At 39.9% G+C, this 18,177-nt stretch overlaps 3 protein-coding genes across 3 annotated transcripts; 2 read left to right on the top strand and 1 right to left on the bottom strand.

Annotated features, from left to right (window-relative positions):
- The first annotated feature begins 8,309 nt into the window (after window positions 1–8,309).
- On the top strand, window positions 8,310–9,832 carry LOC142368676 (uncharacterized). The gene is made up of 5 exons (XM_075450876.1): window positions 8,310–8,405; window positions 8,507–8,605; window positions 8,690–8,889; window positions 9,244–9,307; window positions 9,564–9,832. Exons 1-5 carry the CDS (start codon window positions 8,310–8,312, stop codon window positions 9,600–9,602), a joined length of 498 nt encoding a protein of 165 aa, XP_075306991.1. The 3' UTR covers window positions 9,603–9,832.
- Window positions 9,833–9,852: 20 nt separating this feature from the next.
- Window positions 9,853–14,978, bottom strand: phf23b (PHD finger protein 23b). The gene is made up of 5 exons (XM_075451085.1): window positions 14,462–14,978; window positions 13,178–13,209; window positions 12,968–13,060; window positions 11,566–12,169; window positions 9,853–11,467 (listed from the first exon to the last, which is right to left on the bottom strand). Exons 1-5 carry the CDS (start codon window positions 14,487–14,489, stop codon window positions 11,274–11,276), a joined length of 951 nt encoding a protein of 316 aa, XP_075307200.1. The 5' UTR covers window positions 14,490–14,978; the 3' UTR covers window positions 9,853–11,273.
- A 311-nt stretch (window positions 14,979–15,289) lies between these two features.
- elp5 (elongator acetyltransferase complex subunit 5) lies at window positions 15,290–17,917 on the top strand. The gene is made up of 8 exons (XM_075451086.1): window positions 15,290–15,626; window positions 15,723–15,783; window positions 15,913–15,993; window positions 16,349–16,560; window positions 16,813–16,988; window positions 17,072–17,167; window positions 17,274–17,374; window positions 17,469–17,917. Exons 1-8 carry the CDS (start codon window positions 15,572–15,574, stop codon window positions 17,575–17,577), a joined length of 891 nt encoding a protein of 296 aa, XP_075307201.1. The 5' UTR covers window positions 15,290–15,571; the 3' UTR covers window positions 17,578–17,917.
- Window positions 17,918–18,177: the final 260 nt, after the last annotated feature.

Genomic DNA, 18,177 nt, shown 5'->3' with positions numbered 1-18,177 from the left:
TATTGGTAAGTCACCATTAAGTGCTCATTTCTAAATAAGAAATGTACGAAATGTAAAATTGAGCATACCGCTAATAAAATAAGAATATATCAATTGCATATTGTCTTAATATTGGTGTCACTTTTCCAACCAATTCATTGTATAATGATAAAACAAAGAAAGTAAACTTTTTTCACGAATCAAGAGTGTAAATTAGTGCATACACAGCGTGCACTTAAGTATAATAAAGGACACTGAAGTATACTAACATTTTTTTTTTTTTTTTTTAATCTAGTTGCTGAGGCGGGACTGATCTACTGTAGGCAAACTGGTTGTATATGTCATTGTCCAATCAGATTAAGGTCGTGCCTGGTGTTGCCACGCCCATTTGGGGCGATTTCTATCAGGGTCGAATTTGCACCAGGAAGCTCCCATTGACATGAATGGTACATCAGTTTTTTTCAAAAATCATTTTCTATGAGGGTTTATGCACAACGTGCTGTCGTCATATGTCTGTTGCGCGGGACCATGAACATTCTACTTGTTGTTGTAACCATAGACATATGTCTATGGCTGTAACATTGTGGTTCTCAATAAAGAAAAAAAAAAACATTCTACAAGAAGATGGCGAGTGTCGAGTGCTACAAACGATGGTGTTTCTGAAAGAAGTACCCTTTAGTCGACGTACTAATGCGGAGAAGGAAGTTTGGAAGAATTTTGCAGGATTTTCCGGCTCGCCTTGCGAGGCAAAGATGAAACCCAGGGCTCCACCAACCCTGCTATTTTTCCAGGTAGTTTTTGATGTAGCTAAATAACTTACCCTTTTGTGCTCAATCATTGACTTGTGATGATTTAAATCTTTTATATAATGTTGACAATAATAGCAGAATGTATAATGACACATTCATTGTTAATGGTGCAGTATTATATTTAAAAAAGAGAGAAATCTCACATAAGTAAGCTGCACTTAACCATGTTTGACAATTGGTTATGCTTTTCTAAGTTATATTTTCCAAAACTTCAATAAACACTTGACATGGATTTATATGCTGTCATTTTAATTTCATTCTTTAGAATGAAAATTGAATGAATCTTATCATTAAGAGCTCATGTGTTTACTTATTTCATAGAATCCTGGAACAATATGAGGAAAATAAATAAATAATGGTTAAGGTGTAGTATTAACTGATTGGCAAATTATGCAAAAAATAACAAAAAATTATTAAAAAGTTTTACAATAAATTATGCTACCTAGACAAATATACCTCAGTCCTATGGACTTTTATGGTACTTATGGACATAACAGCGGAAATTGCAGAGTCACTTTGGTTATTTGGCAGACCAAATAACCCCTCGACTCTGCTTTGTGTTTATTTAAGGAAGAAAAGGAGTTTCTGGACGATTGGACATTTTATTTCCTGCGTGGGAACATAACAGGTTTGCATCAGTGCAATCAGTTCAGCTTCGCACGGCACACTCTGATGCAGCTTCCACAGACTGGAAATTGCACTACCTAAAAAAAAGTCAGGAGCCGCCACTGATACAAACTAAAAAAAAAACATGAACATGCAGACTAACACAGTTAAATACACACAATGACTCTGAACTTAGGACGTAGGAAACTCTATAAACAGAATCTATCAAAGACGACTGACAACTAAAACAGAATCCAGAAAACAATAAAGCTCAAACAAAACACCACAACTCAAACAGAGACTAAACCGAAGCATGCAATGAACAGAAACCAAAGAAATGATGATAAAGTTAACCTATAATGAGAAAACAAGGGACTAAAAGGCTAAAGAATGAACAAAAACCCCAATAACGTACCAGAAATCCACAAACTCCTACAAATGCAGACTGACAAAAGCCATATTGTCAAATTTCTAAAACATTATTTCCCAATCAATGATTGTGAGGTCAAATTCAGCTGATTCTGTACAGTTTCAGGGGCATCTCTGCACAGTCTGCTCCAGGGGGGCCTTTCGGCTGTGGTAGACACCTGCCTTTATGATGATCAGAGCTTCTTTGCTGTGTTTCAGGTCGGCCTTTTGTAGCTCCCGGTAAGATTTCTTTATGTCATCTAATTGCTCTGTCTGCAGGTGATATTGATGGAAGGCCTTGATCTTCTGCCACGCTTCCTGTTCCTGAATTCTCAAAGACGATGATCGAGGGGGATGTTGGGTGTCTTACTCAAGGGCACTTCGGTGGTGATTGGCTACATTTTCTCACTGTTTGTCAGGGATGCGAACCAGCGCCTTCCCAGTGTCAGGCTTCTCCTCTAAGCCCAAAGCTATGACTAACCGCTGAGTTACAGGATTACACAGGAGTTACTATGATTACAGCCAGAGCAGAACTGGCAATTGTGGCTTTTGCTGACCTCAGTGAGTGCTTAAAAACGGGCATAAAACAGCACCTTACAGACATCACATCTGCAAAACTGAGGTGTTTTGGTTTTGTTGTGAAATCAAAGAAAAACATGAAATCACTCTGCTGTATTTGTTTGTCATGAAATATTTGGTCAAATAGAAAATGCAGTGAATAAAATCCTAATACAGATTATTTCTCTGTTTTTCCTTCCAATGGAAGTTAAAATGACCTAAAATTGAGATTTGCTTTATTAAAACACACCGATTCATTTAATCATTTTCCAACCCTTAAAGTAACACTGGAGAAGTTTGTGAACCTTGAAAACCACATGCTTCTGACTCATTTTTACGTACTTTGACTGCTGTCATGCACATTCCCGGGCCTGAAGCTGCCCTACAGATACCACAGTTCACAACTTTTGTTTCCAGACCTGCACTGCTTTGCTTGAAATGTTTGTGGGCATCTTGATGGCGTCTTTGTGGCCTCTTCAGCATGACAACATTTTCATTCATGGCCACACATGTGCAGGACTCACACAAAGATTTGTTTGGAGCTACATCACGTAACTGTAGGGGGAGACAGAGAGCTAAACATTTGCCAAATTATCTACTTTCACTTAAAGAATCACATCATTCTTAAACCTAAATCCATTCAAATGTATATTTTAAGACATGAACTTTTGCATTTTAGCGCCTAAAAGGGAAAAACAACAAGAGCATCATTTGTAATGTTGCTCCTGTAACTGTGGTGCAGTTTATGGTTACTTACATGAAAAACAAGTTAAGGGAGCTGCTGTTAAACAACAGCTGTTTACTGATCAACAAAATGCTGAACGAGATCATTTAAAGGAACAGCAAATGTGAGCAAATTGTTTCCGATGTACACTAAACTAACACCAGCTCACCCATATTAAAACTCACTGAAACTACACTGCAAACTATCCTAAGTCTGAAATTACACTGCATTGTTTACTGTTAGTCATTTGTGTGACTGTGAATAAGGGAGCGAGCAGCTGGTTCCCTGATGATAAACAATATTAAATCCTAACTGTGAAGCTAGTAATTTGAACTTCACCCACGAACTCATCATATTAAAAAGAAAAACAAGCTGTCAAAAAACATAAGATTGAGGACAAGAGAGTGGATATTTCATCAGTTCAGACAGGAAGTGCAAAGTTTATCCCAACATTATTTCACACGTGCAGGTCATCAGCTTTCTGTTGAAGTTCCTTAAGTGATGAACGCAACTTAGAATTTTATGTGCTTTTGATTTAAAAAAAAAGACAAAATCAGACTAAAATTGTGTGTACACTGCATAGTTTTTGTGTTTTTTACAGAGGACATATCAGCCTGTCAGACGCAAGCAAGGAAAACCTTAAGGTATCAGTAAAACTCGTGTTCTTATCCAGCTTCAGATTCAAATTAGCAATAAAAAGTCATAAAACACCTCAAAAGTGAGCTTACTGCACAGCAGAATGGGCCCTGTTACGTTCTTCATCATCAAATTGCACCGTTTAATGTTGTATCTGCTCAAAGTGGAAGTTGTTTCAACTCCTTAATTGAACCACAACTGGTTTCTTTAGATGAAACTGTGTTATTTCTAATTAGCTTCTGTATGAAAAATCTGGAATCTGCACCAATAAACGTACTGGAACAAAACATTTACTTGTGAAATCAAGCAACAGAATCATTCATGAAGGCTGCGTTCACGTCACTTTATCACATATCAAACTTTTTCTTTTAGCCATGAAAGTCACAAATCGTCCTAGTCTGCCTGCAATCCTTTTTATATAGATTATTACCACCAACAGGGATCTAGTTGGATACAGTTCATTTTCCTTGTATCAGTGTTTCCATGAACAACACAAACACAAATGACTGACATATCATTTCTATAGAGATTGAATCTTGTTTATTTTTGGGCTTTTTTTTCCCTTTCTGTGACTCCTTGAAGGGAGGGAACGTTCACGTTTGCAGGCAGGACGGCATCTATGAGTCTATATTTGGCATCCACTGTAGTGCCTGATACTTATAGGGTACAGGGCCGGGGCGGAGTATGAGGAAAATTATTCACCGCAAACACAGACGCACACCCAGAGGCAGAGAGAGTTAAACACAGGACTCATGAAACAGATAATCATGTCCACGCAGACAGGATGAAGCTACGGGTCCTCATGTTTGCGACTGTGCTGTCAAGCGACTGTATTCATTGTAAATTCATTTAAAAACCTGCAAGTGACTGAGAAAACAACAGAGTAACACCTAAATCAGTCTCTCATATTGTTGTGGAGGAATTTTAGTCCACCCTTTTTAAATTGAGGGCTGGACTCTGACTGGACCAAACAACACTTTGATTCTTCTCTTTTTCAGACATTCTGCTGTAGATCTGCTGCTGTGTTTGGGATCATTGTCCTGTTGATGAGCCAGTTTCAGCTGACTCCAGAATACTTTGGTATCCAGAGGAGTTCATGGTGGACTCAATGGCTGCAAGGTGCCCAGGTCCTGTGGCTGCAGAACCAGCCCAGATCATCAGCCCTCCACCACTGTGCTTGACAGCTGGTGTGAGGTGTTTGTGCTGATATGCTGTGTTTGGTTTCCTCCAAACGTGCTGCTGCTGTGCATTATGAGCAAACATCTCCACTTTGGTCTGGTCTGTCCAAAGGACATTGTTCCAGAAGTCTTGTGGTTTGTTCAGATGCAGCTTTGCAAACCTAAGCTGTGCCGCCATGTTCTTTTTAGAGAGAAGAGGCTTTCTCCTGCAGCCCTTCCAAACAAGCCATACTTGTTCAATCTTTGTCTAACTGTGCTGTCATGAACTTTAACATTTAACATGCTGACTGAGGCCCAGAGAGTCTGAGATGTAGCTCTTGGGTTGTTTCAGCTTCTCTGAGCGTTGCACGGTCTGACCTTGGGTTGAACTTACTGGGACGTCCACTCCTGGGAAGATTGTTTTGTCAATAATCGTTCTCTCTGTAGAATGATGGACTGATGAAAAACCTTCCCGGATCAATGGGAACAGCAACAGTTGTCTTCTCTAAGATCATTGCTGATGTCTTTCCTCCTTGGCATTGTGTAAACACACACCTGAATGCACCAGACCAGCAAACTGGAAAAACCTCTGCTTCTATGATGATCATTAATCATGGTCATTTGATTAGCAGCACCTGGCTGCTACTCATCCTCTTAATTCCTGGGGAAGCAGTGAGAGTGGACTTCATTCTCACAACATGCTTCTGTGGTTCTCTTCATTTTTGGTAAATAAATAATGAAATGGTATCATTCAACTGAGGTTTTTTGCTGATGTCTTTCTTTTTCTTTTTTTTTTTTTACTAGAAATGTAAATTATTTGAATACATTAAGGACACACACCATTTACCATGAAATGAAATAGTCATTTTATTAATGTGCTTCTTATTGTAACTAAAGGGTGAATTTAAAAGGCATTTTCAGGTTTTCCAACTTTTTAAGACATTAGCTTCTATTTCGTAATAAAAGAACTCACAATGTCGCACACCCAGCCAGAGGCTCCTAATGAGCCCTGTCCCTGATAATGGAGGTAATCAGTGCAGCCTATCTGGCCTCTGCCCCTGCTGACATGCCGCCAGCCTTGTCAGGGTTTATTTATACTCGCCCGATCTATCAGCGCTGGCTCTATGTTTGGTGAGCCTTAGTGTTCCAAAATAGAAATAATTAGGACAGGGTGGAAAAGAGGAAAAGTGAAAACGTGTCTGAATGTGCATACACGCCCCATTCTCTGCCAATCTATCCATCCATCCCAGCTACCCTGTCTGCCCTCTGTTTTGTTTTTATGGAGACAGCGGCATCAGGCAGGCGGGTGGATGAGGAGGATGAGGAGGGGTGGTCAGGGTTGTGTGTGTGGTCTGGATTGGGTGGCGATCTGCCTGTGAAGTCGGGCGAAACAGAGTCCTTCAGATTACCACACACACACTGGGGTTCAGATACCATCTTTGAGCTCTATCAGTTGGCGTCTCCTCTGTTCTCTCTCAGAATCAGCTCAGGTGCTAAAAATCGGATTAACTGCTGAGAGAACTGACTTCAACTTTGGTTTAAAATCTTTATTCCTTTCAGTTAAAATGCTTATAGATTTAGAAGCTTCAGTTTTTTTACTTGGGTTTTTAGGTGCATCTTACTGCATCATATAAGTTATTCATCAGCTCCACAGCTTATAAAGAGTTTGTATTTGTGTGAGATTGAAGTGCTTAAATGTTGTACTTTGAGTTGGTTAAAGGAGAGAGTAACATCAAGATGTTTTTCTGGGTTCGAATAACACGCTCCAACCTGGAGCTGCAACCTGACTTTAACACAGGCGGTCGGAGGTTAAAGAAACTGTCTGGTGTAGAAGTGTTAAAATTCACCCAATAACTCTGACTTGGAGTATATTGTTGTCATTTGAGTTGTTGTGAAAGGTGACACAACGGCTCCTCCATGGCACCCTTCTGAGTGATACATAGTAGATCATACACAGAAACTTAAACATAATTTGTTTTCATGGGGATCGTAGGAAATTGTACAAAATGATTTTCTACCTCTTTTGGGGTCGTCTGTTATATAATTATATAACTGTTATAATAAACACAGTGATCTCTCTATCAGGAAAATTCCTTCAAATGTGGCACATTCATATGAATTCCCGGTTAAAAGGATTCAGGTTTGACGGGCAGCAGTCAAAAGCTAAAGGTCACGGCCTTCAGTCAGGAATTAATTTTGTAATTATCACAGCATTTCGCCCACATGTTTCACAGGATAAACATTTTAGATCCAAAAGGTCAAGAGGGAAGTCGTGGCAGACGTATATGGAAACTTTTTCCCTTTCCATGCCTTTGTCCACGGACGTCCTCAGTTGTCTTCTTCTTGTTCCACGTCTCTATACACACCTGTTTTCCCCCTTATTCACTCACCGGCTGTCACTCTACCCATTAACCCTCCTAATATATATATATATATATATATATATATATATATATAGATATATATATATATATATATATATATATATAGCTCTCTGGTTCTATTAGTGTTTGTTGTCTCTATTCCCATCAGTTTCCAGTCCTGCTGTGGCCTCATGCTTGTGCTTTTTTTAAATTTTCATATTTATTTATATATTTTGTTTATTTCTTGGGGTTATTTGTTAGTTTTTGGATTACCTGTTCTGCAGCTTTTATCAAATAAAGATAAATATTTGTTTGCATCCAGCCTGTCTGTGTTTGGGTCATCTTCATACTCACAAGTACTGTGTTTTTGAATGAAAAAGGAATTTCATGCAGGGAAAATTATATGAAATTTAAGAAACTTTCTTTCGATGACTCTCTGTTTTTCTCTTGTTTTGATCAGGAAAAATGTAGTAAATGGACTCAATAAAAAAAAATAATAATAATATTGGATTTTCTTCCTATGATTGTGCAGTTTTTCCAGTTTTACCCCCCAAGTAGGGGTATCATAATATACCAGTATCAATGATAATCATGATATTAGAAGTATTAAATTGATATTGTGTTAATAATAAACATGACAACATCATGACTTGATGTCAGCTGATAAATCACATCATTCTTGATTTTTTCCAAAATTGCCAAAAAAAAGGAGACAAAAGTTTAACAGTGCAACAAAAGCATTGGGATTTTAAGAAATATCCTTTAAATTTTCTTCAGAACCAGCTGAAACTGGCCTGAGGGTAATGTAGAGCCCCAAAGACCATAAACAGAAAGCTACAACATCCTCAACAAATTGGCCTTATCATGCTCCCATCTGTCCTCATCCAGGGTGTGTGTGTAGTGTGTATGTATGTACGTGTGTCGAGGCATGTTGTCATCACTTAAGAATGGCCATAGTCTCGAAACAACTGATGGCAATGCTGGTCAGCAAGGCGGCAGATCTTATTGTTAACACACTTCGCCTAAACAGCCCCATTATAGCCCCATAATATAAACCCACCCTTGATGAATGGCTACAAATATCCACGACTCTGGTCAACGGCACACACTTGCAGAGCAGCAGATTGTTGAGGACGAACTCCACAGAGAAAGCAGAAGATCGAAGGTCATTTTTAAACACATTTTCCAGTGCGACTGCATCCTCACCCTATCCTCACCCCGAATCCAAGACTGATTCAACTGCCTGTGTGTGTTTTATCTTCTTAGATGATGTGCTCCAGGTGTCTGCTACCTTTCCTGGCTCTTTGCATGTTGCTGGAGCAAATTTCTGCTGCAGTTTTACCAAGCACCTTCAAAAACAAAAGGGTAAGCCTTATTTCAAACTGCCTCGTCACCCCTAACAGGAGCCAGTCGAGTGGAGTCTTTACGATCTTCTGTTTCTGTTCACAGGAAGCTAACTGGCTGGACCAAGAGGTCTTTTCTCGCCTCTCTGACCCCGCAGACGTGGGTGACCTCTCAGTGGGTGATGCTGGGGAGATGAGCAGGGACGTGAGCCATCATCCCTCTCGTTCAGGGTCACTCGTTGACCCCACAGAGCACTTTTCTGTCCAGAACCAGCACCAGCACAACCGTAAAGTCAACGAAAAGAGGTGAGGACCAGGAACTGCTTTAGCCTCATGTGCACAGACACACGTCATAAAAGAAATGCAGCTAAGAACTGAACTGTGCTTAAATATTGTGGTTTTAACTACAGTAACTGAAACTTATTTTATGTCAATATGTTATGACTGAATATATTAGATGATTTTTTTTTTTTTTACCTGAATTATACTTCAAATAAAACATAATTTACAGTAAGTAAAATGTAGAGACACTGATAAAGAGCTCATATTAATGAGATTGCTTTGAAGCATGAAGGTTTAAAGGCTCACCTTCAAAAGTATGAGAGCAAGGATGGATCACGGAATGAATTAAGTTTGTGTTTCTTCTTTGCGTGTCTACAGGAGGAAAGTCGCTCCTCTGGATTCCATTGGCCGCTTTCAAATGTCCAGTTTCCGAAACCGAAAGGTGAGCGATAAGAAACAGACTCCACACAGTTTTACTTTGAGAGGATTTCTAATAATGTATTTAGGGTCTTGCAGTCATCACATGACGAAGCAGAACAGAAACATAAATTCCACCTTCTCACACACTGTGTTAATACACCGAGTAATGATGCAGCTTTAATCTCTACTGTCAAGTGTTTCATATGAGCGCTGGTGTAATTAGAGCAGAACAGTAGATTGGCTTTACTAAGTCACTAACAGTGAATTTATTTTTGCAGGATGAGCCAGATGTGGACCAGGAAGACTACATGGACTAAAACTTCCAACAGCTGCACTCCAGATAGTTTCTACATTCAAGCTGATGCGGAAACTTTGTACGTCTGGATATTTATTCGTTTGCTTCTATTTAATTTGACTGAATTATAGATTGTCAATTAGCGCCCTCTGGTGGTTGAGGACAAACACTTTGCTGTGTGCCAATATTAATAAAAAGAAATTGTGACACACCCGCCTCTTTTATTCTCCTCATCTGCGTGTAGTTTCAACACAAAGAAACATAAATACAGCTTTTATGTTCCCAAAGAATTTTTATTTTTCAAGCTACAATTAAAGAAAACAATATCAGACTGCAGAAAATATAGAATTTGCTTGGGTATTCTCTCTCTTTTCACTTTCACATATGTACAGTTGTCAAAGAACAGGATATGTACACAGAATTGAAGTAGTACAGAGAGTGCAACTGCTACTGAAGACTTGCCAAGACTCTCCCATCAACGAAAAGAAAAACAATGTGGTAAAAAACAAATGAACAAACGCCACAACCTACGCAGCCTCAACGTGTTTTCTGTACACTACAACTTTGTTCTCGACGTGAGAAAGTCCCGTGTCCATTTCTCCGACGCATCTCTAATCCCGCTTCTCAGAAAGCTAAGAAACAAACAATGACATGAAACTATAAAACAAATATTTTACAACCATTCATAAACGAGCCTCAGTCACTTTTGACAACGTAAAGCACTGTAACCAGTTGTCTTACAGCGACGTTACCACCCTCAGATGACTTTATAACGAAAAGAAACGGAACAAAAACCACACGGAACAAAAACAAAACAAAAAAAAAACGAACAGCTTTCAATGTAAATGTTGTTCGTAGCAGACGGCCGTCAGAAACCTTAAGTGCAGAATCTCATCGACTGTAGCTCAGATTCTTCAATTCCAGGTCTGCAAGAGGTGGAAACGGTGTCGGGGTCTCTACTCTAAGTGCACCGCTGAAAGGAATCGTCCATGTGCAGCTTGAAACTTCGTTATATGGATGCGTATGCTGATTATCGCTTAAGTCAAAGAGGAACTTTACACTTTCAAGTTCAGTGATCGTCACAGACAGAATACCATAAAAAATAAAGAGCTGCCCATCTAGCATCATGAAATATTCTGAACAAATAAGGAGTGACGACTTTCGTCTCTTTAAGATATAGAATATATAGGCTCTACTTTTGTCAGTGTTTAAATTTTGCATCGGTTTTAAGTTAAGAAATGGCCGTCAGACTGAGAATTATATTCCTTCACAGACTAATTTACAAGTAATAATAATAAAATTTAAAAAAAAACAACATCTTCAATGAATGTGAAGACAAAGTGTGAATATTTATGTGCACGTCGTGGTACGTAAAAATAAAGCCAATTAATGTTGGAGTAACTCAAACAAATGAATGATTCTCAACCGTCGCCGTCGTCTTCCGTCAAGTTCTTCACAGTAGCCAAAAAGAAATTAAATTTTTTTTAAAAATGTGAGGGATAAATAAAGAACAGTTGTGATTGTCAAAAGAAATCCTACGGGGAACTGATGATACAGTTGCCATCCAGGTGGTGATTCAGGCTGTTTTGGCTGTAGGCATCAAAGAAGTGTCAAGAGGACAGCAAAAGAAAAGAAAGGAATAAAGGAGAGGAGAGGAGAAGGGTCATCTTCATCCCTTGTGTTTTCTTCACTTTTAGGTGTCCTTTTTGTGTCCTGACCGCCGCATGTCTCTGCACTTGTGACAGTAAAAGATGTCGGGAACATTTGACTTCTTGATCTTTGCACACGACAAATGCACCCATATGCTGCACTGGTTGCACTCGATCATCGGCCGCCCCGCGAACGGCTTCCCGCAGTAACAGGTGATCAAGTCCCATGAATCATCCCCTGTGTGGACAATGAGATCAAAGTTAGAGGACGGCAGGCAACGCGTGATTAGAGGCGAGTTCACACTAAGCATTCTACCAGAGGCACAGCGGACATACCTGACTCAACCATGATGTCTTCGTCCGCAATCCACGTTTCACCCTCGCTGGAGCTCATCTCCGCTTCCCTGGATTCGTCGGGCTGAGTCTTCATGCTCGAAGTGGAGCCCCCGTGCGCCGCCAGCTCCTCCCTGACAGCTTGTACCTCGGTGCTTGAATTCCGTACCTCAGAGTCTGTCTCGCTTTGAGCGGCCGAGCTCTTGAGCTTCTTCGGTTTTGGCTGTTTCGAAGAGTTTTTGCTGCGTTTTATGCGGGCTCTTTTCTCGCCTTCGCTGCTGCCGCTGTCTGCCGCCGACACGGCAGAGCCCAGAGACAGCTTTTTCAGTTTTTTATCCTTTTTGCGCTCCGCCTTTGTGGTGGCCTGGCTCTCGTACAGGGAGTCTTTAAGGCGCATCTTGTCCAGGAGAGTGCTATCAGAGTGCATGCGACGAATATTTTTGCCCTTATTTGCTCGAGCTTTGCGGACAAACGTGTGGATGGTATGAATGTCAGAGCTCCCATCCGCCCAAGTATTAGCCATGGAGCTGCTGCCTCCGCCACCTCCATCTACTGACAGCCCTGAACTGTGTGCAGAGCTGGATGAAGCTGGAGACCAGGAGCTTTCCTGTGGGGTAAAAAAACAAACAAAAAAAAAATGTTAGCTCATCTTCACACCTTAAGTAAGCTGCTCTTTAAAGGTAATTACTAATGAAGCACAATATTGGAGAAAAATTACATTTCAGTGTTATTTAAGAGAAAGTGCTGACATTGCTGATTCTCGAACAGCTGCTAAAACTAAAAAAAAAAAGAAGATTGTCAGACTGAGTGGTGTTTAATCCCACTGATATGATGCTCTAAAAAGGACGCTAAATAAATGGATTTTAAAATCATCGGAATGAATTCAAATAATCATTCAGAAGTCGCAGCGACCTTTTAGTCAGAAAGCTGTGTGACCCATAATTTCTTCACTTTTAATGCTGTATAAAACCTTTCAATAAATAAAACTGAAAGAAGACGTGACTGCTGCAACAATGTCTCTGATTGAATATTCACAATACGAGTGTATTCATTATACAGAATAAAGTCTATGATTTAACATGTTGTAACAGCTTTTTCCTTTTTGGTTTGGAAGGCATGCAGATCTGATAAGAGCAGAGCTTATCTAATTAAACAAACTAGTAATTGCGGTGCCATGGCAGAACCTGTCCAGAAGTATCCTCTTTATTTAAATGTAGGTTCATAACATTCGGACTTGTTATTCAAATTTTTCACCATATGTAAGGAATGAACCCAGTTTCTTTTCAATGCACGACAAATAAAACATTAATTTCATTCTTGCTCAGATCACAATGTCCAACATATTGTGCAGCCCTGGTTTTACGCTCTGCTTCCAGTATTGTCAGTAACATTAAGAGCTGCTCACCTCTTTTGGGTTGGGGATGTAACCAGCATAAGCCAGGACGAAGCTACAGAACTTGTTGAAGTCTTCAACTGTCCTCTTTCTCTTCTCTGGGGGCTACGGAGTGTAAAGACCTTTGTTAGAGGAAGTGAAGGTAACCTGCTCAAGCCTCCACAGCATAAAGTTGAATTGAACTGAATCAAATCATAAACAGCAACATCACAACAGACTTACCAGAGGTTCCGTTTTGCACGTCAAGAGTGAATCTGGTGCAAAGGGGACAAAAAGAGATTTCTGTAAGTGAATGAAGTGACCACTCTTCATTCGCTCAACGTTTAATCAGAAACAGTCAGAGAATGACAAAGTGCAGGGTTTGCTTAGGGGTGTGTTGAGAAACCGAGTGAACTAATGTTAGCATTAGCTTGCTAACACAGCTCAATAACTTAATCGGGATTATTCGCGTCAAGCATGTTGAGCTTATTCAAGAGCTGTGTTTAGTTACGTTAAATCGACATGAGACTTTAATAGTTAAACCAAAAAAAAAAAAAAAAAAAAGTAGGGAAATATTTAGAAAATATGCCCGCGGACGCCAAGGCTCGTCGTCTGCGTCCAACAACGGCAACCGGTGTCAATTGGTCACCATCTTTGAACTTCAAATGCATTCTTAACGTTGAGATAGCGACCACACGCACGCGTTCATCGATTTAAACATAGATAAGACAAAAGTTTGGTTTCGATGTCAAGAACATGTCATTTTGAAATGTCCATTTTCCACCGGCGAACGTCCGCTGACATTCAGACGGGAAGCTAACAACAGGTTATGCAGTTTGCAGCGGCAAATGAGTTGAGCTTCTTCGAGTTGGCTAATCACATCCAAACTTAATTTGATACCTTACTAAAAAACTAACTTTGATTACTGTAAGATCGCAGCTAGGCTAACAATCAGACAAGTTGGACAAAACACTTAATTGTTTTAAATGGGAGTGGGAGGTTCAAGTTGGAATGAGAAACAGCTTGAGAGCTAACTTGGGGTTAGCAATGTGTTGCTAAAATTGCATCGGGCGTGTCGGGCTTGTCAACTGCGAGGTTCGAGTTAATATTTTAATAAACAACTTAATGTGGATTGTTTGACTTATCGGGTTTAAAACTGACCAGTTAAGATGGTTTTCGCCGGTGTGGTAACATTGCTTGTAACGTAAGCTAGGACGGATTCGGCGCGTTAGCTAACCAGCAAGCTAATTGAACTGAACAATATGATAACATTCGGTTAGCCAAATACATAAATCTTATAAAAACTAAGCACAAATCACAAGACATCGCTTTTTGGCAATTTATCAAGAAGAAGTGCATTAGACAGGTGTAAGCCATGCCACTAATACAGCATACGCAATCAAACCTAACGCTAACATTAGATTAGCAAGCTTAAAGCTCCCAAAACGACAGTTTTACTCTAAAAATAGTAACGTCACATTATAAATATCAATTTAATTACTTTTCGACAATACTTATGAGACATACCTTGGTGATCAGACATTATGTCAAGCATTGTCGCCTCACCGACAAGGCCTCGATCCGAGAAGAAGAAGCAGTTTGCGAGCTAGCCGGAGCGTAGCGGCCGTCGCTGGGTGCCTTCCCCGGTGTGACGGCACCTTATTGCCGGGCAACTTTCGCGACAAAAAAGCCAAGGGCACGGGTAGTGAGAAGCACTCTTCTCAAGCACGCTTCTTCTCGAGTCGAAGCTGTAATATCCCCCCGATGGGGATTCGTAAAAACGGCTACTGTTAACGTCGCAGAAACAAAATAGTAATTCCACTGTCGTTTAACGTGGTACACATAAAGCTCCCTTTTCTTCGCCAATGCATCTATAAATCCATCGGTCGGAAAAGACAGCATAAGTTTAAATTCTTGTTAAATAAGCGCGGGTAATAATTGCTGATCCATGATAGGAACTTCTCATTTGAAGTTTTTCGATCCTTCTCTGGAGGCATACAGACGGCCAGAGTTCAGGTTTTTTTCCGCACGGTCCTCTCCGTGCGCGGCAGAAACCTCTTGAGTGGTCGATGCTACATTGGATCATCTGAAAGGACGCAGCGGGAGGGATACTGTGCTGTGATTGGTTCTTAGGGTTGGAGTGAGCAAGCAGATAGGTTACTACAGCGGGAGGAGGCTGGGTCAGTCAGGAGAGCTGATCCAATCTAGTAAAAACTTTCTTGAAGCTGCTACGAAATTATTCTCGTGGTGTATGCTGGGTACGGTAGTTTTATTCATGTGGTCAATCACCCTCAGTTCATGTAGAGTCCTAAATGTTGCTAAACTTCATTTCCCAGCAGTAAGTGACACTTATTTCCGGGGAAGTATGGGATATGATGTTTTTGAATCGGAGCAACCCAAACATGCTATTTAACGAAACAGACTGGACTTTCATCCTGCAATGAAAGCTCTATTAGCTTTAAAAAATAGATAACAGCAACTTTAAGTACAGATTATTCTTTGTAGTGAACCATGCCGCTGCTTTTCCGTTAAAATTCCCCCATTTTTCTTTCGTAGATGTCACCTTTAGCTAGCTGATCATTTAGAATAATGCTAACTAGCTGAAGCTATCCGCGTCTACCATAGTCAAGTATTACCATGTTGTCTGAGCTACTGCAAGGCACTGATGCTGGAGGTTTTCTCGTAATTCAAGGTGAATTTTTTTTAATGTTGTAGAATTTCCTTTTACGTTGGAAACAATACCATGCCTGTGATCTATGCTGACTAAAGATAATGCATGTATTGATAGATTCTTGCGGTTGCTCCGGGCGAACCCTCCTGAAGAGCTTAATCAATGCTGCGTTGAACAGGTATTTAAAGAAATTTATGCGGTGACTATCGAATTATGTGCGTGTTTTCACCTAATAATGTGTTTAATGTATATATTTAGTAAAGGCATAATTACAAAGATGTCCCATAACATATTTCTTTAATATTAGGGAGGAAATTGTACATGTCCTTTGCTTTGACGTGAGTGAGGACGAACTGAAAGATGGATTGAAAACATCAGTTACTCAGAGGTAATTAAGATGAGTGATTGTTTTTGTTGTTGTTGTTGTTGTTGTTGTTGGATTAGAAGTATTTTACCAAGGATTTACATAAAAAGCAGATATATGGTTTAAACTTCTCCTGTGTGAGTGTTTGCATGTCTCTTTCTCATATCTAAGAAACTGATTTCTTTGGTTTTTCATGTGTTGTTCAGGCAAATAATGCAATTGTGTTACCTTGACTTATTAAAAGTTGTGACAGGCATGTTGTCGCAGTTTTTAGTTGTATTTGAAACTTAGTGATTGGTCAAATAATCAGAATAAGCATTAGACTGCCTTGTATAACTTCAAATCAAAATAACTATTTACATCCTGTGTCTTATTTCAGGCTACACATACACAATGCCTACATAGACCCCCTTGGGTGGTCTGATCACCCAGTTTTCACTGTTAACCAGTTCAATTTGGTGGAACTTACACATCTGGTTAAACAAACATCGCACACGAAACCAGCTACGTTAGTAATCGACTCTCTGTCATGGATATTGAGACACGCGAGTCCGCCTGCTGTCTGCAAGACACTCCAGCAACTCAAGAAAGGTGAAACAATTGTACAATTCTACATGTCACTGTCGTTGTGAGTCTTTTATTTAGTTTTGCTTGAATGTAGAAAGTCTTCCAGGGATTCAGAGTTACTTCAGTGTGTTGATCTTTGTCTTTCCGGAAAAAGCTAAAGGTTCTTCTGTGTTTCAACATCATAATCTCCTCAATGACCCATTTTAGTGTAAAGTGGAACTGTAAGATGGTTCAGTGCTTCGTCTATTTAAGGATCATTTTCTGAATTTTCATTAGGGGGAGCTGTGAGAGCTATTATTGGCCTGCTCCATGCAGACATGCATCAGCGGGGCACTGTGGGAAGTGTCTGCCGCTTGGCTAATTCAGTCATCACCGTGGCACCTGGACCGAAGGGGGATGAAGCAATGGCAAAACTAACAAAGCGCTCAAAATCGGGGAAAGTTTTGCAAGATGTAGGTAGCATTTTTTTCCTCCGGGATTACTTTTTAATGTTTCCTATTTTGAATTATTTATAGCTTTGTATTTTCATCCATAGGAGGAGATATTCAGCATCAACGAGGATCTTACAGTGACCGTACAGAGCAAACCCAGAAATTCTGAACACAAACAGAGTGACACTATCGAACAGCAGGTGCAGTTTAACACATGCTTGAAACCTTAATGTCAGACACTGATGAACATAGTGAAGATGGACACGCATGACATGGCTGAAAATGGTCCATTTTGTGTTTCTGTAGGTGGACCCAACAGCAAACCTGACCTTCAATCTTCGATTGTCTGACACAGAGCGAAAGGCCAAGGAAAAACTTGCGCTTCCCTTTGTCTTCAGCAAAGAGAAGTCAGAAACATTTTGACCACCTACATATTTAGTTGCTTACTTTCCATAACTTTAATTTTAGAAATCTTAACACACTGTTTTTTTAATCCCACAGGAAAACAGCTCTGCTCCATTCAGGCCCGGGTTCGGGAAGAATTCTGTATGAACCTGATGCCAACGACGACTATGACCAGGAGGACCCTGATGATGACCTTGATGTCTAAAATTAAGGCGTAAAAACCAACTGATGTTACCAAAGATCCATGTGTCATATCCTCTCAGCTACTGAAGACACCGAGTCATATTCAGTAGTGGAGAATCAATTCCTTAGACCACCTTAAGGAACTTTGAAGATGTATAAAAGTGTCTCTTGTAAAATCCAAAACTTTTTCTTATTTTAATTGGTTGCCTTATTTTATTTGAACCATTTTTAGCTCTCCGTGATACTTTTCTGCTTTGTGCTCAAGAACTCTGATTAATACATTAGGAGGGGTCACATGATGGTTAAAGTAATACAGGAAAACTGATCTCTGTGACAATAAATGTTTATTTTTTCTGAAGTTTTCCCAAAAGTCCCTCTTTTCATTTGTCTCATCTCAGGAGCTTTTAAGGGTCCTTCTTTAAATGTGAAACAGTGATGTGAAGTTAGATGTATTGCTCACAACTGTCTCAGTGCCAGAAATCTGATGAGAGAGCGACAAAGAGTGTCTCATAGCCAAACACAATTACTTTTGGGTCAATCTGTGCCATTCAGTGGCAGGATTTTGAATATCTCATGACATCATGAGATTAACGACCTTTAGTACAGTTATAGGTTGGCAAGT

Source organism: Odontesthes bonariensis, chromosome 19, assembly GCF_027942865.1.
Source record: "Odontesthes bonariensis isolate fOdoBon6 chromosome 19, fOdoBon6.hap1, whole genome shotgun sequence".
Taxonomy (NCBI): domain Eukaryota; kingdom Metazoa; phylum Chordata; class Actinopteri; order Atheriniformes; family Atherinopsidae; genus Odontesthes; species Odontesthes bonariensis.
The sequence above is the reverse complement of the archived record's forward strand: the minus strand, read 5'-3'. Positions and strand labels throughout refer to the sequence as shown.

Bases quoted from the DNA above. Each gene is read 5' to 3' on its own strand.
- LOC142368676 (XM_075450876.1), top strand. From the start codon at position 8,310: ATGGCTACAAATATCCACGACTCTGGTCAACGGCACACACTTGCAGAG. The intron at 8,406-8,506 runs GTCATTTTTAAA...TTATCTTCTTAG, and splicing joins GAGAAAGCAGAAGATCGAAG to ATGATGTGCTCCAGGTGTCT. The intron at 8,890-9,243 runs GTGAGGACCAGG...GCGTGTCTACAG, and splicing joins CGTAAAGTCAACGAAAAGAG to GAGGAAAGTCGCTCCTCTGG.
- phf23b (XM_075451085.1), bottom strand. From the start codon at position 14,489: ATGCTTGACATAATGTCTGATCACCAAG. The intron at 13,210-14,461 runs GTATGTCTCATA...CCTTTGCACCAG, and splicing joins CATAATGTCTGATCACCAAG to ATTCACTCTTGACGTGCAAA. The intron at 13,061-13,177 runs GTAAGTCTGTTG...TACACTCCGTAG, and splicing joins CGTGCAAAACGGAACCTCTG to CCCCCAGAGAAGAGAAAGAG.
- elp5 (XM_075451086.1), top strand. From the start codon at position 15,572: ATGTTGTCTGAGCTACTGCAAGGCACTGATGCTGGAGGTTTTCTCGTA. The intron at 16,989-17,071 runs GTAGGTAGCATT...TTTCATCCATAG, and splicing joins CGGGGAAAGTTTTGCAAGAT to GAGGAGATATTCAGCATCAA. The intron at 17,375-17,468 runs GTCAGAAACATT...TTAATCCCACAG, and splicing joins TTTGTCTTCAGCAAAGAGAA to GAAAACAGCTCTGCTCCATT.